This window comes from Pleurodeles waltl, chromosome 6, assembly GCF_031143425.1.
Source record: "Pleurodeles waltl isolate 20211129_DDA chromosome 6, aPleWal1.hap1.20221129, whole genome shotgun sequence".
Classification (NCBI taxonomy): Eukaryota; Metazoa; Chordata; class Amphibia; order Caudata; family Salamandridae; genus Pleurodeles; species Pleurodeles waltl.
The window spans coordinates 17,451,318-17,474,731 of NC_090445.1; the positions used below are offsets into that span (position 1 = coordinate 17,451,318).

At 47.9% G+C, this 23,414-nt stretch overlaps 1 protein-coding gene across 1 annotated transcript in view; it reads left to right on the forward strand.

Annotated features, from left to right (window-relative positions):
* Positions 1-22,496: 22,496 nt before the first annotated feature.
* GPR107 (G protein-coupled receptor 107) overlaps positions 22,497-23,414 on the forward strand; it is a 202,503-nt gene continuing 201,585 nt past the window's right edge. Inside the window, exon 1 of the mRNA XM_069237052.1 lies at positions 22,497-22,799. Coding sequence (XP_069093153.1) covers positions 22,710-22,799 — 90 coding nt within the window. The 5' untranslated portion in view covers positions 22,497-22,709. The remainder of the gene's footprint in view (positions 22,800-23,414) is intronic.

Here is a 23,414-nt window from a genome sequence, read left to right on the forward strand (position 1 = left end):
GTTGGCCGACCTTCCGACAGGGAGGCTGCCACCATTCTGGCTACCTCCCAGCAGGGCCCAATAAGAGTTTCCCACTAGGTCAGTGGGCAGCAACCAGAGTGTCCACCCGCTGGACTAGCGGGAAACAGCCTACAGCATTGTCTCCAGCTTGTAATCGATCCCGCAGCAATGCTGTAGGAAGCAGGGTGCACAAGCAAGCTCGCAATGTTCACTGTCTGCATTGCATCTGTTCTCCGCCAGCATTTTAATGGCGGAGCTACCACATTGAAATGGCTGGCGGAGAAAAAGATCGTAATCCCCAGGGCAGCGCTGCCCTGGTGAATTAGGATCTCCACCTACTGCCAGACTGCTGGGATCGCTGATCCTGGCGGAGCTGGCAGTCCCTCCGAGACCCGACTGCCAGGGTTGAAATATGGCGCTTGGACCGCACATTGGCGGTGGTCCGACCGCCATCAGCAAGTCTGGAGGTCTAGTGACCGCAGACTCGTAATGAGGGGCTTAGTGTGTCTTTACAAGTTCAAAGCTGCCCCAATTTGCGAACATGGGTCACTTTCTTAGTTTTAGAAATCACTAATGGAGGCCACTTTTATTTTGTTGCCAGGTCCTACTATCTGTCCCAGTCTGACCGTGTGTGTCACCCACAGCAACCTCTCCCTTTAAGATAAATCCTCTTTTAAACTGTTATACCTCAAACACGGGCATCTCACACACAACTCGTGTCTTACACGCATCTCTTAAAAGAACAGGCGTGGATGAAACGAGCTGAACTCCATGTGCCATATGTCTCCTGAAAACCACAAGTGCTTAGAAACAGGCCAGATGTGTCTATGGTGCACTCTATAACTGAACATTTGAAGTCACAGTTGACACAAAAACATGTGACACATGAAGTCTCAAACAAACTGACGAGTGGTGCACATACTCCTACGGCAGGACAGACCCAAGCAGGTTCGCACTAGACACTCCCTGTGCCTCAGGAGCATGCAGCCTCTCAGTAAACATCGTCACAATTATCCCGGGCCTCCACACCGGCCTCTGATACTCACTGCTCCCCTCCGTCAGCCCTCAGCCAGCTCGGTGGCACTACTGTTTGTATTTGTGTGCGTTTATGTCATGTCTATGTTCTGTCCTTTGTGTATGCATGTGCTTTGTGTACATACGTGTGTTTGTGTATCCCCAAATTTATGCATTTACAATTATCTTTCTATTTGTACATCAATCATTGCCTGTTTGCAGGGTGTTTGTGTCTATATCTGTGTGTGTCTTTATTTGCCAGTATGCTTAAGTTACCGTCTGTGGCTTCTGTGACATTCCAAAGTGGAAAAATGTTCAACTGATAATAGTTTCTTTAATTCTGCGATAGGCCAATGGTATATTTGCTGACAAGTACATGCACCCTCAGGTACCGAGGAATAGGAGCACTTAAATGCTTCAAAACATTCATCTACCACATGCCTTCAGATGCAAAGTGCAGCAACAAAGTCAGACCGGCAGTGCAGGAATGCTGTTCCCCCAGGACAAATGGACCTTTCTCTTCTGCTTCATACAACGTGCTCTGGGAGGACAATCGGCTAGCAGCTTCACTAATGCAACACACACACACGGGCTGGCTAGCAAAAGGTGCAGTTATTCCCTGTCTGCCCGCACTATTGCCGCAGCTTTTCTAACCGACATCACAGGATGAACGATGGCAGTGCAGACAAGGCCAACTAGAGACATAGTGCAAATCCCAGCCGCACTTGTTTCCTGGGTTTTCACCACATTTCTTTAATTATCGTCATTTTAAATGTTTGTGCAAGCATTGGAGCACGGAATTAGGCCACAAGTGTTGTATGCGCTACATTAAAAAAACACAGACGGGGGCGTGGCCAAGATGGTGGCGAGCTAGGAAGTGTTGATCCGAGCTCCGCCGCCCCTGCCTTCTGAAATGCTGCGAGGTCCATCAGAGGGGACTTGAGGAGGCCCCCCGGGGTCTCCGAATGCTGCCGTGGTCCGTGCGCTGCCACCTGGGGGCTTCGGCGCGCGTCGGACGGCCGCGGATCGGAGGGCGGCGCAGGCGAGCTTGAGTGCGGCCTGGGACGCGGTGCGGCTGGAGCGGCCGGTGTTGCTGAGGGGCGGGCCATCCCTCCTCGGCACTCCCTCGCCCTTGCGCCCGAGGGGGAGGGCCTGAGGAGGCCCGGCTCCCCCTCTGCTTTTGCCTTTCTGGGGCATTTTGATGCTGCAGGCCTGCCGGGGGGCACGGAGATCCTGCGCCCAAGGTGCAACTGGGCTGGGAGTACAAGTGGATCCTCCCAGGTGCTGGAGCTGCGAGGGGCTGGAGACTGACCCCTTAGTGCTGAAGAGCCTCGTGGCGGGACGTGGAGAGGCCTGATATATTGAAGGTGCTCGAGGAGGCACCCTGCACCCCCCCATAACAGAAAGTAAGTGCCGGCCTGTGTGGGTGCCCTGCCCTGGGACACCGCGGCTGAGGATAAAAGGGGCTGCGCATGAATAGAGACTCCAACCGGGGTGAGACCCCCGAGCACGCCGGGGGGACCGGGCCTGGCATATGTGAGCAGAGAACCTGAGAGACACGTGTGGGGAGAGGCGCTTACTGGGCGCTGAACATAGAGGCTACTGGGCACTCCTGGGCTCGTTGCTACCAGTGTCGGTGGTGTGGCCACGTGGAAGGTTGATCCGGCACGCAGCCGGGGCCTGCGAAGCATGGCGGCGGCTAAGACAAAACAAGAGCGGTCAGTGAAAGACATGCTGGCAAGTGCTCGCTTGCCTACGGGTGGCATGACCGAACACCCACCGGCGACAAGACCTCCTGAAGGCCGCTTGGAAGTGGACTCTGATGGCAGCTCACCGATTACGAAAGGCTTCTTGACATCCCTTTTTGATTCAGTTCGTAGTGATATACAAGATTTGCGACTGGATATATCTCAGGAGGAGAGGAGAGGTGTCCTCCTTGGGAGAGCGTGTTTCGCAGTTGGAGGATGGAGAGATTCCTCGCGGGGAAGAACTGGCGGGCCTACAGCAGGAGGTTGTCTGTCTTCGGGAACAGCAAGATCATCTCCAGCTAACAGTCGAGGATCTGGAAAATCGCTCGAGGAGACAAAATATTCGCATCAGGGGGGCTCCGGTGGGGACAGAGAAGGAGGACATTGGGGACTATGTGAAGGGCCTATTCCGTTCTCTGCTGGGCCCGGACGAGACGCAGGAGATAGCCCTGGATAGGGTGCATCGAGTCAGCCGTGCTGGCGCCCCGGGGACCGTCCCCCGGACATTCTGGCCTGTCTACATGATTTTGTTCTCAAAGAACGGATTTTGCAGCGAGCCCGCACTCTCCAGAAGGTCCACTTTAAAGGACATGATCTCCAACTACTCCATGACCTCTCGGTGCGCACGTTGCAAAGGAGAAGAGAATTTAGACCGATCACAGAGCATTTGCGAGCGCACAACATTCCTTATTTTTGGGGTCATCCATTCCACCTGGTCTTTCGCTGGGAGGAACGGCTCCGACAGGTGACGTCCACTGTGGAGGCGGCCCGGATCCTGGGCTTGGAGGATGGATCCCAGGAGGCGAGTGAGGGGTCGGCCCTGTCGGCCCTGTCGGGGGCAGACAGCCTCGGTGGCGACGAAAGGAGAGAAGACGGAGGCCGCGACGACCGTCTCCCTCGGAGCTGAGATCGGAGAGGGAGTCTGTTCTGAGCAGTGTGGCAGCTTGAACTTCGGCGTAGAGAAGAGTGCCTGGAGGTGCTCTGACTGCTAGCGGGCCTAGATGCAAACGGCATGTTGGCCCTTGGAGGGGGTCGGGGCGGCGGAGGTGACGGAAGGGGACTCTTATATATGGCTGGTTCTACTGCCCTTTGGAGACCTTTCCTCGTGAGGAAGAAAGCACGAGGACTTATATACTTTTTGCACCTGTTGTGCTTGATGGTTAATTCTTGTTGGGTTTCCCTGTGGGTTTGCATGTATATGGAGTTTCTCCCAGGGCCTGTGGTTACAGGTGGGTAGGATTTGACCCCGGAGCTTCCTTCTAGCACCCTTCCTCTTCACTGCTTGTAATTTTCAATCTAACCCATGCTTCTTAAATGTATGAGTTTGAATGTTCGTGGGCTTAATAACCCTACCAAGAGGCTGGCCGTTCTGTCCAACCTAGAGAGGTCAGGCTGTCACATATGCTTGCTTCAGGAGACACACCTTGTTCTGAAAGACGTCTACCGCATGAGCTCCAGGTGGTTCCCTAGGCAGTTCTGGTCCTCAGTAACAACAAAGCATGCGGGGTGGCGATTCTTCTAGCGCGCTCATTCCCGGGCGAAGTGGTGTCCAAGTTCTACGAGATAGCAGGGAGGCTTCTGGCCATACGACTGAGACTGGGAGGCTTTTCCTTCACCATTGCCTCTTTGTATGCACCTAACTCCCAGCAGGAACCTTTCCTAAAAAGAGCCTTGACCCCATTGCTGCAGTCCCCAGATGGCGTTATTCTGATTGGGGGCGACTTCAATCTGGTAATGGACGGGGGGATGGATCGTTCGGGCCACAGGTGGGGGCAAACAGGGTCTATAACTGAGGCTGGCAGACATTGGCTGAATGAATGTGGCTTGGTGGATGTGTGGTGCAGGGCTCATCCCACGTTGAGAGACTACTCTTTTTACTCGGCGGCGACTAAGATGTATGCCCGCCTAGACCTCTTCCTGGCCTCATGGGAATTTCTGGCCCGGATTGGGGACTCTTCGATCGAGTCTCGGTCTCTTTCAGATCACGCCCCGGTCACAGTGGTTGTTCAGATGTGCATGGAGCGAGTGCGTGCGGCGAGCTGGCGATTTAGGGACACAATGCTCCAGAACAATGCAACAGTACAAGATATTCGCAAGGTTATAATAGACTATCTTGACCGGAATGACGATGGGTCTACGGGTGAGACGACGCTGTGGGAGGCACTGAAGGCCGTTGTAAGGGGAGAGGTGATGTCGCTTTCGGCTAGAGATAATAGGGCAAGGAAAATCCTTAGAGCGGACCTGGAGCGGCGGGTGGGCGAACTGGTGCGCTCACTTAAAGGCACTGGGGCCCCGGGGATCTGGCGTGAGCTGGAGAAAGAAAGAAAACAGCTGCAAGCGCTGGACTGGGATAGGGCGGAATATGCGGTGGTGCGCCTCAAACATAAGTTCAATGTTGGTAGTAACAGATGTGGGAAATTGCTGGCGCACAGGCTGCGAGCACAGCAAACGGCGTCAATGATACAGATGGTCCGCTCCCCATCAGGGGCTGAGGCGCGAACCAGCGATCAAATAGCGGACGCTTTCGCTGAGTTCTATAAGGCTTTATATCAGGCGGAGGAGTCTTACTCCTCATCTCCCGAAAGTTTTCTGGCGGGGATAGCAATTACCCCGATGCCGGAGGGGGACTCAGCTTGTCTGGAGAAACCTATAAGGCCGGAGGAGGTTATAGCAGCGATCTCACGCCTGCAGTCCGGGAAGTCGCCTGGGCCAGACGGCTTCTCAGCGCTCTTTTATAAGACATTCGCTGTGGAACTCGTTCCGGTCTTGGTGCGACTTTTTAACTCCTTTCGACGCACTGGGTCCCTCACGCCGAGCATGCTCGACACCACCATTGTAGTAATTCCAAAGCCCGGAAAGGACCCCGAGGATTGTGCCTCGTACAGGCCGATCTCGCTCCTCAATATTGACGCTAAGCTGTTCACGGTTGTGTTGGTGCACCGTCTAAACTACTATATGCCTGGCTTGGTGGATCCGGATCAGGCGGGATTCATACCGCGTAGACAGTGTGGCGATAATACTAAACGACTGCTTCATCTATTGGACAAAACGGAATGATCTGGAAGGGAGGCACTCTTCCTCTCTGTTGACGCTGAGAAGGCGTTTGACAGGGTCCATTGGCCATATTTGTTTAAGACGTTAGAGCGTTTCGGGTTGAGCCCTGGGTTCGCGGGCGGCGGTAGGGGTCAACGGGACGCTTTCTTTGCCTTTTTCGGTTCAAAGAGGAACTCGGCAGGGGTGACCCCTCTCGCCCCTTTTGTTAGCTTTATATATGGAACCCTTGGCTCAACGACTCCGTGATGACCCTAAGATTGTGGACCTTAAATTCGGAGGTGATAGACATCTTACCTCATTGTACGCGGATGACGTGATTCTCACCATGGCTGACCCTACGACATCACTGCCTGCGCTAATGCAGGTACTTGTGGAATTTGGACAGGTTTCGGGTTTCCGAATCAATATGCTAAAGTCGCAGGCTATGAGTAGGTTTATTAGCGCTGAACACGGAAAGGATCTGCGAGACCGTTTCCCCTTTATCTGGTCCTCCTCAAAGCTTCCATATCTGGGAGTGGAGCTGGGTCCGACAGTAGCCCGTACGGCGTCGTTGAACTACGAGAAGCTGACGCGGGAGGTACAGCGTGACTTGGGGAGGCTTAAATTATCCTGGTTGGGCCGCGTGGCGCCTGTCAAGATGACCATCCTGCCGAGAGTGTTGTATGTATTTCAGGCACTCCCAGTAGAACCCCCACCGCGAACAACTGCAGTCCTTCAGACGGCGGTTTTAAGATTCATATGGGAGGGCAAGGCAGCGAGGTTACCGCGAAGATTGATCTACCGCTCTAAGCGGGAAGGGGGACTGGCTGTTCCTTGCCTTCAGCGATACTTTCAGGCTACGCAACTTCGCTTCCTACTGGAGTGGAGCCGCCCGTCCTCCGAGAGGCACTGGTGCTTCATGGATCAGGCGGTGACGGGCTCACATATTTGGAAAGAGCCTTGGTTAAGGCGCTGACATAGAGCATGCGGGTTGTATGCGTCCCCGGAAGTTTCGATGCGTGTATGGGACCGTGTGGCCAGCCGCGCGGGCCTGACGACCTTTCCGTCCCCAATGACCCCCTTGGGGGCGAATCCTGATTTCGGCCCGGGTCTCCAGGTGGAGGCGCTACGTTGTTGGTACGAGGGGGGCTGTAAAAGGGCTGGCTGCTTCTTTGATGAACAGGGTGTGATCCCCTTTGACCAGATGAGGGAGACATATGGCCTGTCAGAGGCAGACAGGAGGATGTATTATCAGATACGACACTGGGTCCTGTCGCCCGCCAATAGACCATCAATAGATAGGCCCTTGACGCCATTCGAAAAATGGATTACAACAAAAAAGGATGACAAGCGACTAATCTCTGAGCTATATGCTCTCCTGCGAGGGGGGGCTCGACCACCCAAATCTAAGGGTCAGCTGAGATGGGAGAGGGAACTGGAAAGGGAACTCTCAGAGGAGGAGTGGGAGAGCATCTTTTACAGAACACATCACACTGCTCATAATACGGCTGGAACAGAGTCAGCTTATAAGGTTGCATCCTATTGGTACTACACCCCGGCAAGGATCCATGTCTGGGATCCGGTTAAGTCAGACTTGTGTTGGAGAGGGTGTGGAATGTCCGGTTCGCTTGCCCATCTTCTGTGGCATTGCCCTAAGCTTCATCGGTTCTGGGATAGTATTTTAGACACTCTTGACTCAGCCTTCGACACTCATATACCTAGGTTTCCTGCATACATCCTCCTGGGTCTTCCCAATGATCTCACCTTCCCTCTGAGAACAATGAAGGGCAGACAGATGGCCTTAGCGCTAAATGCAGCCACACAGTTGTTGTTGAGTATGTGGGGGTCTGACCAGATTCCGTCGATAACATTATGGCTCCATAAGCTATGGTTTATTCTCGCCATGGAAAAGCTCACTCTGTCTTCCTTGCAGAATGGTGAAGACTTTAAGGAATTGTGGCAACCATTCTTACGAATACTGTCAACGGAATTTACGGCATTGACATGTCCAGCCTATTTGAGGGTTCTGAGGCTGACCTAGGGTCGGGAGGGGATGACTTGCGCATGCTTGCGCCCGGGTCAGTGAATTTGCTGATACCAGTCCTGGGGAGGTATGACTTCGATGCTATCTTGTAAACCAACAGAAAGGAAACTTTGGTAGTATTTTTTCCTTTTTACTTATGTTATTATCTAGTTTTCCTTTGCTTTACTGTATTATACAGAACTTAATGTATTTTATAGCATTGGTCTCATCCTGTAATGTTACACATGCATTGTTTATATTGAAATCATTAATAAACAGATTTGATCCATAAAAAAAACACAGACAGTAAAAAATGGATGAACAGCAGGGCAAACGGTTTCTATTGATCCTTATATGTAAGTGTACTACCTCTCACTACTTTTTGTTCCTTCCATAGCCGTCAACGTGCAGTTACAAAAGCACAAGAGCCCAATTCTAGTTACCTATGCACATGAGAGAAAGAAGCACTAATGAAGAGCAGGTGTGGCGAGAGGACGCACCCTGCAGCCATTGATACCTCAGGCCCCTCGGGTGTGTGGGTGGCTCTCCGGCGCAGCAGCCACTTGCTCCATTCCTCGGTGATGGTGGGTGGGGGGCGCAGTCAAAGGCCAGTGTTTACTCACCACTGTTTCAGTGCTTAATCCAATGTTTAGAGGGGGCAGGCCACAGATTTTTCCTCTGCCTGGAGCGGTAATATGATCGCGTTGTGGGGGAGGGGAGCGCATTTCAGTGCTCACATGCAGATCAGAGGCCTCCAGTGCTTCTCTGAGGCTCACACGAATTCAGAATGCTGACAGAAAGCTGAGTGCCCCCAGCTTGAATATTATTTACTGAATTAATGACTACTTGTCTATCGGACAAAATAGACATTAAATCTTCTTTCCCATCATAAAATCAACATGGTACGGTCGTCAAGCGATACAATTTCCCCATCCCTGCCATCAAATCAAAGAAGCCATGAATCTCAAGTTCAATCCAACGCCAAATGTAGATTACGAAAGGTACAATTTCAGTTAAGAATGACACAAGATTGGTGTAACCATCAATTAATTTGTTGAGAGACTGGATACACTCAGCAAACACTGTAATTTGAATGAATTTAATGATGAGGAAGCTATATGTCTCGGAGTTATTGACGGATGCCTGTCAGAGTCATTCAGACGATGAATGCTGAGAGAAACTCTTAACTTGGAGTGAGATCTCGTGGCTGCCAGAGCTGAAGAGTGTGCTGATCGGCAAGCTGCTGACATGGAGGCCGGAGGTGCCCAGTGTGAGTCAGTCGCAAGCATTAAAAGTAAGCCAAGCACAAGGCAGATTGACAGTGATGTCTCCAAGGAAAAAGAAGTTGTGGATTTTTGTTTCCACACAATGGTAACTGTCCCGCCATTGGAGAGACTTACAAAGGCTGTGGGAAAGAGAACCATTTTGTAACGGTTTGCAAGGTGAAGAAAAAGTAAATGCATCATAGCGTGAAGACAAAATGACTGCCCGAATATTCGAGAAGCAACATTCGACGAACGCCCACAAGGCCAAGCGACAATACCAGTTAAACCAAATCGACACCAAATGAAGTTGATCATCATCTAAATGATCGTCAAAAAGTTATTTAGTCTCAATATCAAGTGAAAGTGATAGAAATGTTTAACGTGCACCACTTGGAGTAGAACAATTAAGTCCACTTAGTCCATATCATCACAAGAATATCTTCTCTTTATTAAATTTTCCTTGTATGTAAAAACAAAACAGCCATTGCATTTCGTCCTTTCCCAAGGACTTCTTCAGGGCTGAAATATGATAAAACAAATACATAACCTAAGTGTATATACATAAACCATTAATACACATAGGGGGTCATTACGACTCCCGCCGGACGCGGTGACCGCGCGCCTGGCGGGAGCCGCCAAAATACCGTACTGCGGTCGCAAGACCGCGGCGGGTATTTTGAGTTTTCCCCTGGGCTGGCGGGCGGCCTTCAAAAGGCCGCCCGCCAGCCCAGGGGAAAACGACCTTCCCACCATGAAGCCGGCTCGTAATCGAGCCGGCGGAGTGGGAAGGTGCGACGGGTGCTACTGCACCAGTCGCGTATTTCACTGTCTGCTATGCAGACAGTGAAATACAAGTGGGGCCCTCTTACGGGGGCCCCTGCAGTGCCCATGCCATTGGCATGGGCACTGCAGGGGCCCCCAGGGGCCCCGCGACACCCCCTACCGCCATCCTGTTCCTGGCGGGCGAACCGCCAGGAACAGGATGGCGGTAGGGGGTGTCAGAATCCCCAAGGCGGCGCAGCATGCTGCGCCGCCTTGGAGGATTCTGACGGGCAGCGGAAAACCGGCGGGAGACCGCCGGTTTTCCTGCACTGACCGTGGCCAAAGCGCCGCGGTCAGAATGCCCTAAGGGGCACCGCCAGGCTGTCGGCGGTGCTCCCGCCAACCGCGAGCCTGGCGGTCACAGACCGCCAGGCTCATAATGAGGGCCAAAGTGTCTATGCACAAAGATTACATATAAATATAAACAAATAAGAGACATAACTAACATCATAGATTAATATAAAGGCAAGGGACAAACACAACAAAATATACTAGATTACTTGTATACAAAAATGACATCCATATTGAAAAGAGCAAAAAGAAAAGGAAAAAAACTATCTGAACTTCTAGAAAAACACGACCGGCAGCAACTAGCAAAAGGTTGTGCACCTAAGAAAAAGGATCTAACGATAGAGCATGTATTCTAAATATTTATTTCATTAGACCAGTGTTGATAGTCATAAGCAATAACAAAGAAAAAGAGGAAGGAGAAAATGACAGCAATGTGAGAAAGACCGTTGCTGGAAATCCACAAAATTTGTTAAGGCTATATGTGACAATTTTTTTTTTTTTTAATAATCACACATCTTAGTTGTCTAGTAGAAATTACAAAAAGGGAGATCGTACCTTAAGTATATATGAAATTTGATGTTTCTTCAACTCCTGGCAATATTTTATTATTGTTCTTAAGTGACCGCAAGAAAACGATATCAAAATGAGAAGCTAAATATGGGAAAAGGAACAAAAAGTAAAAGAAAAAAGGAGATCAGAAACGAATTACATCAATTGAAAAAGAATAATAAACATTAAAGAAAACAAATGAATTAGTCAACAAAAAAAAGGAAAATAGAAGAAAAATAAAATGAATACGCCTTCTAATCCTAAGGCAATAATAAATATGATCACCCTAGGATGATGAAGTATTTAGCCTTCTTCTTATTGGGCTAAGATGAAATAATATATAACGGCATAAGGACTACTTCTACACGGACCAAAGGTTAAAGGATGCCACGGAGTGTGTAAAAATCTATAAATATACACTACCTCATACTGGAATAACTTCCAAACCGTATTGCAAACTGTGTTAAAAAATACCAATCGTAAGGTGGATTAGAATGAAGTAAACATCCCCACTGGAAAGTTCAAACTTATTCATGATATGCCAGGGTAATAACCTGCGTTTCACAAAATAATCGATATAGCCATGCTTATGGGAAACGAAATTTGAAAAAAATCATCAGAGACGCGTACCTGAAGCATAATACAATAATCACGCCAAAGTGTGGCCGCATGAGCTGCCGGTTCGGAATGGAATCCAGTAAAGCATGCACAAATGATTTTCCCGTTATTTAAAGTCAACTGGCAGCTCAGAAAGTTGATGAAACTTCCGGGAAGCCATTGCTATGGAGATAGATCGGCCCAGAAAATGACAAGTAGACAGCGGGGGAAAGAGACGGAGGCAGCCATCATATATTTAATCAGAAACAGGTCAGGAAAGACGACGGCCATCTTGTAATGGCCAAATATAAAATAAAATAGAAGAAGGGGAATATGCCAAAACAAAAAGATTTTTTTTGCCAAAAAGAAGAGAAAGAAAAAAACAATACAAAGCAAAACCACTAGGGGAATTAGATAAAAGTGCAAAATACAAAAAATGGGTAAAGAAATATGAGATTAAGTAATACATATATACTTATTGAAACATAAATAATATCAGAACTATTACACCAAAAAAGGTGACTACATGTGGTACCTACAGGAAATAATTAAATTCATCATTAGAATGATGGCCCATATCAACAGCACATAAGCGGCATATCCATGTTGCCTCCTTACGTCGTAGGGCCAATTCTCTATCTCCTCCTCTACAATTGGATGGCACCTGGTCAACCCCATGGAACCAGATTTTACAGTCATTGGGGTGTTGGTTCATCATATGGAACGCCAAAGGATGTTTCATATCTTTGTTTTTGATTGCTCGAATGTGTTCCTGTATGCGAAGTTTAAGAGGTCTGATGGTACTGCCTACATAGATTTTGTCACAGCCACAACCTACAATATATACAACATATTTTGTTTTACAATTGATGAAATGTCTAATTTCATACCTCTTGGCAGTATTGTTACTGAAACTCCTGATCTTATCAACGACAAAATTGCACATATTGCAATCATGGCAAGTGAAAACACCGTTCGGGCCTCTGGGTAACCACGTATGCGCCTTGTTGGTGGTAATATAACTAGGACAAAGATGATCCCGCAAAGTGCGACCCCTATGAAAGGTCACCTGTGGTTTCCTAGGAATGGAGCCACTGATACTAGGTACTTCTAATAGTAAGTGCAGTGCCTACGTAGGGGCTTGTAAATGTCACTGCTCAAGATGGAAAATTGAGTGGTGAACAGCAAGTGACTGGATCTATCTTTTCTTTTTTTGTTGTGATCTGTTATAAGGGCTGTGTGTCTTTGTACTGTGCCAATGCGTTTGTGTGCATTGATAAGGACATCTTCACTCTATCCCCGATTTCTAAATCTTCGTTTAGCTTCATCTTTATGAACGGTGAAAGTGCTGTTGGTACTACAGTTCCGCCTTATGCTGATCATTTCACCATGAGGGATATTATCAATGACTGATTTAGGATGAGCGCTACTGGCAAGAAGAACACTATTACACAAAGTGGGCTTTCTGAAAAGAGTACTTTTTATCTTATTGTTTTCAACAAAAAATCTTATATCAAGAAAGTCTATCTGTTCTTCACTGTACTGTAAGCTCAATTTAACATTATAAGGGTTATCATTGAGGAACAAATGGTATGCCAACAATTGTTCCACCGATCCCTTCCACAGAAGAATGATATCGTCGATGTATCTGCCCCAGAAGACTAATGAGTCTGTCCATTGCATGGCATGCCTGACCCAGGCATGCTCTCTCTCGTACCAACCCATAAATAGGCAGGCATATGAGGGAGCAAACCTGGAAAGTGAAGAAGATGGTTGTGCAATATTGATGTTTACCTCAGAAAAACGGGTGCCTATTGGACTAGAGGCATGTGAAGAAAAATACAAGTCAAAGAAAAGTCAACATGAAAAACCACCAAAGTCATTCAAACATTGTCCAAAAAGTACGCTGAAAGTAAATGGTTGTTCAGTACCTTTCACCATCGACTGTGGTGATTCGATAAACATTATGCCTGAAGAGAAATATAATGAACTATTTCCCTTGCCATAACTGATGCCATTGAAAATTAAAGTATATACATGGGCTGCATCAACGCCATTAGAAAGTCAAGGTCCATTTGTAGCATGGATGAAACACAAGAAAGCACAACTACAAGCACCAACTCACGTACTTCAAGGTACTGGGTCTAGTGCGCCAGCTTCAGCACGACTGTTGGTATGGGGCTGATATCAGTGAAATATAGAATGAATGCTCATCACAAATTATTAATGGCCTGGTTTATTTCTGGGCAGAGGGAATACTCTGTCACAAATATGAAGGATATCCTGTCTGCCGTTTTACGATCCAAATAGAATATAATGAGATCGTAATATGGTGGACGGGATATCTATCACGTTTGTGATGGAGTACTCCCCTCCGCCCAGATCTAAATCAGGCCCTAAGTCAGTTCCCTTTGTTGTTTCATGGGTTAAGAAACACCAGACTATGAAAGCACAATTACACAGAAATGAGCATGTACGTCTGCAACTCAAAGACACCGACAAATTGCATTTCATTAACAGGAAGCAGCTGAAAAGAAACTCAAATCATTACTCAAACATGGTATCATTAAGTGTTCTACTGGTCCAACACCATGGGTTTCTCCCATGGTGGTGGTACCCAAAAAGGACAGTGAAGGAGCTGTACACATTGTGTTGACATAAGTCAAGTGAACAAGGCAATTGAAAGAGATCGACATCCAGGTCCACAAAGTGCCATTATTATAACCCAATTGAAAGGTACAATAGTCTTCTTTTGTCTTGATTTGAATAAAGGATATCATCAGTTGGAACTCGAGGAGAATTGCAGGTATATTACAACCTTCTCTACACATATTGGTCTGTTTCAATATAAAAGACTGAATTTTGGTGTGTCATCAGCTGAATAGCTTTTTCAAGATGTCATTCGACGTATCATGCAGCCTGTCATGAATTATAGTGATGACATATTGTTTTTTGGAGCTACACAGGAGTACGACAAAGTTCTCACAAATGTGCGTAGTTTACTTGCAGGTTTAGCTTTGAATGCTGAGAAGTATGAGTTGAATAAGACAAAACTCAAATTCTTTGCCCATATCTTTTCCGATTCTAAAGTGCAAGCTTTATCGACTGCCAGTGCCCCACAACATGTTACCATGGTACGTTCATTCCTTGGCATGGACAGTTACTGTTCACGATACACATAATACTTTGCCACAGTGAGTGCTCTGTTGAAGCACTTGACAAAAAAAGAATGTTTCATTTCATTGGCCACATAAATGTGAGCAAAGTTTCAAGAAAACCAAACATGCTATCAAATATGGCACTGAATTGGCATACTTTGATCCACAGCTTCGTGGAGAGGTTGTTGTTGGTGCTAGCCTAGTCAGGTTAGGCGCCATCCTTGCCCAACACAGTGAACACCTAAATGCTTGAAGGCATATTATGGCATATGCAAGTAGAAGTTTGTCACAAAATGAAGGTGCCTATTCACAACCTGGGAAAGAAACCTAAGCAGTAGTGTGGGCTTGTGAACATTTCCATGTGTGTTTATATGGAAAGCTGGTCACGCTTGTGACAAATCTCCAAGCATTGTTGACCATCTTTGGCAATCCAGAGGCCAAGATGCCTCCTCGCATTGAATGTTGGGGGTCTATGATTATAAGAATATAACTATATTAATGAAATACACTGTTCCAAAGAAAACGCAAGACAGTAGGGAGAATACTAGGGAGTCCTAATTAATAGGAGCAGGAGTCCTCACACACCCTATTGGGTGTCATGATTCATCATCGGACGGGCTCCACGTCAGACTGGCGCTGCAATGTCTGACGGGCACCCTCCGAAAAGGGGGGGCTCTCTGCCGGAGATCTTTTATCGATGATGCCGTAAAACCCAATTTTGGGTCGGAAGAAAGAAAGGAGAGATGAATAGAAACTAAAATTGGCTCATAAACCCTCACTTAGTATTCACTTATTCATCGATAATGGGTGTTGGCCAAGATTAAAAATAATACGGGAGTGAGTTCGAGGTAATGCTCAACCACTCACCAAAACATAGAGAGGGGAGGGAGTCTGAAATTGTCAAACGTCCCTCAAAATGAGGTCGACATGTTTTGCGTCTCTTTGGACCAAAAGGATCCACTGACGCTTCTTCAGGGCCTAATATGTTTGTAAAACTTCTCCAACCAGTAAACAAAAACGGAAAAATTAGACTCCTGCAACCTGAAACTAACAGTCACAGTGTTAACAGTCACTTACACGAGTCTGCTCTGACCCGGACTTGTTATTCCTATTAGTCGCCCTACAGATATAAGAAAAAACAGTTAGTAAAGAATAAAATCTTCACAAAAAAGATCACTGTCCCAAAGAGTACGTGATCACAATAGTGAAAATACACTAGAGGTGACAAACTGTGCAACACAAAGTGATAATGTGAGTGGTCACACACCCATGCTAAATGAATCAAGATGGGCTTACCCTCCCAAGTCGAGAAAGGGCTTCATGGGATCACGCAGGCCAAATGGCCCGACTAGCAACACTCTGATCATAAGGTTAACAAAGAAACAAATAACTCTATTATAATATACTCAGGGACTCATTCCACCCTACGGTAGAGTATATTCAATATGTGAAAATGCTCCTCTGTACAGTTCTATTTTATCTGCAACCAATTGTAAGTACACCCATAATATGGTTGTCCTGCTGACAATAGTAACCAAAAGTAAAAAAATCAATAAAAAACCTTTAGTTACTGTGTATATTTAGTTTATTAGTAGTGCAAAACCCCCCCCAGAAAAACCATCCCACAGGAAGATAATATAAGGTGGGGGAGAGAAAGTGTAGTGAGCACTGTTTGTGCAGAACAAACAAGTATGCAAAAAATCAGAACGAACACTAGCCAGTCAAGTGTCAGGAAACGGGGGTACCCGGTTTTAAAGTCTCAACCGGGATGCATCCCTCGTACACAAGTATAATAATGACAACCTCCTAGAGTCCGGTGACCGCGACGTTGACTCCGTACTGGAACTGCACTAAGCGATATGAAAAGCAAAAAGGATGTCACACTTACTCGTAGCAGTCGAGAAACGGTGCACTCCACCTACCCCTGGCCGCGCTCCCGGATTTGCCGGAAGTCACATAACCTGGGGTATAAATAGTGTAAATCTGGCGCGCGAGAGCAGCTGTTGCTGCTCTCGTTGCGCGGCAACGGTACTTGCACGTGGCAAGTCGACGCCAATGCGCGTACTCAAAAAAGGACACAAAATAGAAAAAGGAAAGGCGGACTAATTCCCATTGAGTTCAAAAACCTTCGAGGCGGCCATCTTAACGTGGAGTCTGACCTAGGAGCCGTTCAGTAGGGCAAAGGTCATCTAGATGGATAAATGGGTTGCAAAAGAAAGCCACATAGTGAGGTATCAATGTTAATCATAGTACAATACATATACTAATACTGTCAGTCATAATGATTGCAATATCACCACCTGATAGCTCAAAAATCAACCAAATGTGAGTAATGTTTGCCTCAGACTCCATTCCCATCAAATCAATGTTAAATAGGCGATAACTAGACTATTAAGTGCTTCAAAAGGAAAAATTAGTCCAAGGAATATCATCATTCATCCCTTGGAGATGAGTATGGAGTTTGTATACCCAGCGTTGCTCAAGTTCGAAAAGTGGTCTGATCTCTTGAGATGCGCAGGTCTGGAGTACAACCCACCACATGTCATCTGGGCTGTGTTTCACTTCTATAAAATGAGTACTTAATTTTGTCGTAGACCGGCCGCAACGGATGTTACTGCGGTGTTCATTTATCCTCACTTTCACTGCTCTTGTAGTCATCCCTACATATCGTAAACTGCATGGGCAAGTGATCATATAAATACACTTGAGGGTATTGCAATTAGTATGTTTCATCAATCGCCATGTCATTATTGGTTCTAAGTCGAGGGTATCTGTCCGTTTAGTGAGTGAACACACGTTACAATTCCCACATGGGAAGTGACCTTTGTCTGGTGGGAGATCCCAAAGGGGCCTTTGTCCAGTAGAAACAGTACAGGGTCTAGGTCGAGTATGGACCAACATGTCTTTGACATTGGTGGTTCTCTTAAAGGCAAAAAGTGGTTTAGAGAGATTCTCACCCCCACTACAAAGGATAGTCCATATTTTGTTCACTATTGTCTTGACAGTGTTGGATACTGGTGTAAATGTGGATACTCTCTGAGGACCTAGGGGTTAACTGTAGTAATGAGTCCCTATCACTATACTTGGCTCGTTTGTAGGCCCTACTTATCACTCGGGTAGGGTAGTGACGGTTAACCAATTTACGTTGGAGGGCAGAGGCTTGAGTGTCAAATGAAGATATGTTACTGCAGTTGCGTCGTAAGCGCAAAAACTGACCGAAAGGCAAGTTATCTCTGAGCGCTTTGGGGTGATGACTTTCGTACAGCAATAAGCTATTACGATCTGTAGTTTTCTGGTAGGTGCATGTCTTGAGTTTGCCTCCCTCGATACTAATCACCAAATCCAGGAAAGGAATCTTAGTGGTTGAAACCGAAGAGGTGAAATCTGAAGATTCTGCAACAACGAAAAGGGCTAGGAACTGGAAGATGTCCTACAGCGTGCTGGAGGTTGCAGAAGTGTTTCCAGGCAGGATACGCAGTTGAGAATTTTAGTTGCTGCTGGGGACCAGGAAGGACCAGGAGGTCGCCCCTTGGCGGAGGAGACAGAGGGGGCGCTCAGCAACTCAGAGAGCCCCCGCAGAAGCAGGCAGCACCCACAGAAGTACCAGAACAGGCACTTAGAAGATCTGTGAACTCAGAGTCACAAAAGGAGGGTCCCACGATGTTGGGAGACACTTGGACCCAGCTCCTGTGTTCCAGGAACCATGCTCGTCAGGATGAGAGGGGACCCAGAGGACCGGTGATGCAGAAGTTTGGTGTCTGCGTTGGCAGGGGGAAGATTCCGTCGACCCACGGGAGATTTCTTCTTGGCTTCCAGTGCAGGGTGAAGGCAGACAGCCCTGAGAGCATGCACCACCAGGAAACAGTTGAGAAAGCCGGCAGGATAAGGCGCTCCAATGTTGCTGGTTTTGCAGGCGTCCTGCAGCAGTCAGCGGTCGATCCTTGGTAGAAGTCGAAGAGGGAAGTGCAGAGGAACTCTGGTGAGATCTTGCATTCGTTATCTAAGGAATAGCCCAGATGAGAGAACCTAAATAGCCCAAAAAGGAGGTTTGGCTACCGAGAAAGGTAAGCACCTATCAGGAGGGGTCTCTGACGTCACCTGCTGGCACTGGCCACTCAGAGAAGTCCATTGAGCCCCAACACCTCTGAATCCAAGATGGCAGAGGTCTGGGACACACTGGAGGAGCTCTGGGCACCTCCCCTGGGAGGTACTGGTCAGGGGAGTGGTCACTCCCCTTTCCTTTGTCCAGTTTTCCACCAGAGCAGGGCTGAGGGATCCCTGAACCGGTGTAGACTGGCTTATGCAGAGATGGGCACCATCTGTGCCCATCAAGCATTTCCAGAGGCTGGGGGAGGCTACTCCTCCCCAGCCCTTCACACCTATTTCCAAAGGGAGAGGGTGTAACACCCTCTCTCAGAGGAAATCCTTTGTTCTGCCTTCCTGGGACTGGGCTGCCCAGACCCCAGGGGGGCAGAAACCTGTCTGAGGGGTTGACAGCAGCAGCAGCTTCAGTGGAGACCCCGGAAAGGCAGTTTGGCAGTACCCAGGTTCTGTGCTCAAGACCCGGGGATGCATGGAATTGTCCCCCCAATAGGGTGACAATTTCATGATCCTAGACATGTTACATGGCCATGTTCAGAGTTACCATTGTGATGCTACATATAGGTAGTGACCTATATGTAGTGCACGCGTGTAATGGTGTCCCCGCACTCACAAAGTCCGAGGAATTTGCCCTGAACAATGTGGGGGCACCTTGGCTAGTGCCAGGGTACCCACACACTAAGTAACTTGGCACCTAACCTTCACCAAGTGAGGGTTAGACATATAGGTGACTTATAAGTTACTTATGTGCAGTGAAAATGGCTGTGAAATAATGTGGACGTTATTTCACTCAGGCTGCAGTGGCAGTCCTGTGTAAGAATTGTCTGAGCTCTCTATGGGTGGCAAAAGAAATGCTGCAGCCCATAGGGATCTCCTGGAACCCCAATACCCTGGGTCCCTAGGTTCCATATACAAGGGAATTATAAGGATGTTCCAGTGTGCCAATGAGAATTGGTAAAATTAGTCACTAGCCTGTAGTGACAATTTTAAAAGCAGAGAGAGCATAAACACTGAGGTTCTGGTTAGCAGAGCCTCAGTGATACAGTTAGGCACCACACAGGGGACACATATAGGCCACAAACCTATGAGCACTGGGGTCCTGGCTAGCAGGATCTCAGTGACACATATCAAACACCCTGACAACATAGGGTTTTCACTATGAGCACTGGGCCCTGGCTAGCAGGATCCCAGTGAGACAGTAAAAACACCCTCACATATACTCACAAACAGGCCAAACGTGGGGGTAACAAGGCTAGAAAGAGGCTACCTTCCTACACCAGTACAGTCATGGTACCCCTTCCAAAACGGCTGAAACCTACATGGATTTCATTGTGAAATCAAACACACCGGCTGCCATTTCTTTAGAACAGATTGTTACTGCCAGAAGCCAAGGTAGTGACACCTTGAGACTAAATTACATTATAACACATCAGTCTTGGAACCAGCATACTCGACCTCTTGCCATTGAATAACAGAAATTCAAAAATGTCAAAGGTGAACTATCTGTTAGTCAAAAAGGCATTATCTACGAGGTTCAAGAATTGTTATTCTGGAGAGTCTGCAAAGACAGATAACTGAAGTGGCCCATGAATGACATAGTGGAATCGTTGCCACAAAACAAGCTCTCCGAGATCGACTCTGGTTTCCTCATCTCAAAAACGAGTTGAAAGGGAACTGAAGGCCTGTTACCTTTTCAATTGCTTGTCAAAACTTGTGAAAACTATCCAACACACTTGAAACATGTCTGAGTTGCCAAAACATGTATGAGAAAGAACTGCTGTTGACTTCTTTGGTGCTCTTGACAATGGACATCACCTGATGGTGATTGCTGATGAATACTCCTGTTTTCCATTGGTGGAAGATCTCTTGTCTATCTCTCAGGAAAGAGTTGAGAGATTAGATAACATTTCCGCGACATGGGGTGTTCCTTCAATCTTAAAATCTAACAATGATGCACCTTTCAACAGTCAGGCATTCAGAGGTTTTCTCAGTCATTTTAATGTGAAGCATCAGAATAACACACCTCTTTGGCCACAGGCAAATAGCCTTGTCAAACGTTTCATGAGTACACTCAAGAAAGCTGTTCAGTGTGCTGTCCTAGAAAAGCTCTATCTTCAAGCAGTCGTACATTCCACTCTTCAAGCTTACAGTTCGACCCCTCATTCCACGGGTGAAAGTTCTGCTACATTAATGTGTGGGAGAGCCATGATGACCAAGTTATCTCAATGGACTAGCGAAAGATCAACTAATAAGAATGAAATTCGTAAAAATGACTTGGATCGTAAACAGAGAATGAAAGCACATGCAGGTAAGTGCCAATGTGCTAGAACATTACCTTCATTAGAGGAGATCAAATGCTTGTCAGTCAATAGAGAAAACACAAATCTGATGCTCCTTTTGATGCTGAGCCATTCCACGTTGTGAGTAGTAAAGGACACATGGTGAATGCCCAATGTTCTAGAAAGTCCATTACACAAGATTCCTCACACTTACGACTTTTAGCGCATCGCTCATCAGTCCCTGATGTCACTGCAGAGACTCGGTCAGAGAAGACTATTGAGAACTCCCTCAGTGCTACTGTTCCTCCATCACTAAAGTCAGGGACAATTCTCCTTTCTTGTTCCAGTTTCCAAAGACTTGATCATGGAAGAGGTAATGTATATATATATATATATATATATATATATATATATATATATATATATATATATTTGTAAAACAAAAAAAATTATTTAACAGAGGGAGAGATGTAGTGTTGTGTGAGTTAGCAATGACAGATCCCTTTTGTTTCCTGATGGACTCTGTAGTACTGCGACATAAGCGTGCAAGAGTGTTGAATGCAGGTTTAGAACGTTGAGTTTGCAGTTACACGCAGACTAATAAAGACGTGTAACACCAAGCTCCATGCGTGGCATATTAATTGGAGAGTATCCAGGCTGGCAAGGACGCTACAGGGGACACCAAGCATGATGGACACTGCTTGTGAAAGGATGGCCAATCATGGTTAACTGTCTCCTAGTATCTAGCATTGTTTCTCAGCCAGATGGAAAGGGAAAGGCTTCACGCGCTGTCCCTTATTTACCTCCCAGCTGTGTGTAGGTGGCCTGGGACCAGGATCAGTACTCCTGCCTTGGGTGGACTGGCCTAGGATCAATACTCCTGCCCTGTACCCTGTCCTTGGAGGACAGATTCCCCTCATAATGTAAAGACCTGGAGGAGGCCAAGGGTCAAAGATGCAATGGAGTTTACCCTGTTCATAAGCCAACAGGTTAGTAAATTACGGCATTAGACGACGTAAAGGCCACCCAGTCCACCCCCCAGGGGCTCCAATGACACATAAGCCATCTCCTCAGCATCTGCTGGTTGCCCTGGCACCCACGTGGCAAAACAAACAGGGGAGAGGGGCGGGGCGTAGACGTCACACTCTAAGCCACGCCCTTTTGGGAGCATCTGGCAGCCGGCGTCCGCCATCTTGGAATGGGTCCTTAAACAGGAGCGAAGGTAATTTCTTCGCGTCTATGTGACAGCCATCCATTTAAAGAGCTAGATCCAAATTCATTCTATCAAGTTTTATCCACATTGATCTTTCGACGTTGCACTAGTTTATAAAGTATTTATTAACATGCCCCATATTATGACTGACAAAAAGGCTGCAGGCCAGTATATGAATTAAATTAACTGTTTGAAAAAAAAAAGGGAAACAATTCTAATGTATGGTCGAATGCTTCGAATCTGAGGCACGCCTCTTCACAACACTTTTAACGAATTTATGTTAATAGATTGGAAATGCGGACGAGTCCCGAAAATGCGCATGCGCAGCAAGCCGGATACGGGAACTCTCGGGCGCAACCACGTTAGTGCCAGGCGAAGGTCTCCTATGTTTATTTGACGTCTCAGTCCTGGTTTCCGCTGCCTGGCGTTCGGAGTGCGGCGGGTGGGCGCGGACAGCGGCCATGTTGGAAGTAGATAAACCCTCCAACGCCCGCCCTAGTGCCAGATGCGGCCTAGACCCGGGGGCGGGACCCGTCAGTATACGCTTCCGTTCGCCTCGTGACCCCTCACCAGCTGATCCCGGAAGTGAGTCGCGCTGGAGCTGCCTACGGGGAAGATGGCGAGCGGTGGCCGAGGCTTCGGGGGGCTCCTCCTGTGTCTGCTGCTGAGCGGGGCCTGGGGGCGCGTGCACCACCTCAGCCTCCAGGTAGGAGGGGGGCGGTGAGAGCAGTGCCGGGGTGAGGGGCCCCGGGGGAGTAAGCAGGGGTTGGCAGGTGGGGAGACCCTCTGACCCTGAGATACATGGGGGGCCTGTGGACGTGAGGGATACATGGGGGGCCTGTGGACGTGAGGGATACATGGGGGGCCTGTGGACATGAGGGATACATGGGGGGGCCTGTGGACGTGAGGGATACATGGGGGGCCTGTGGACGTGAGGGATACATGGGTGGCGGGAGCCTGTGGACATGTGGCGGGGGCCTGTGGACATGAGGGATACATGGGTGGCGGGGGCCTGTGGACATGAGGGATACATGGGTGGCGGGGGGGCCTGTGGACATGAGGGATACATGGGTGGCGGGGGCCTGTGGACATGAGGGATACATGGGTGTCAGGGGCCTGTGGACATGAGGGATACATGGGTGGCGGGGGGGCCTGTGGACATGAGGGATACATGGGTGGCGGGAGCCTGTGGACATGAGGGATACATGGGTGGCGGGAGCCTGTGGACATGTGGCGGGGGCCTGTGGACATGAGGGATACATGGGTGGCGGGGGCCTGTGGACATGAGGGATACATGGGTGGCGGGGGCCTGTGGACGTGA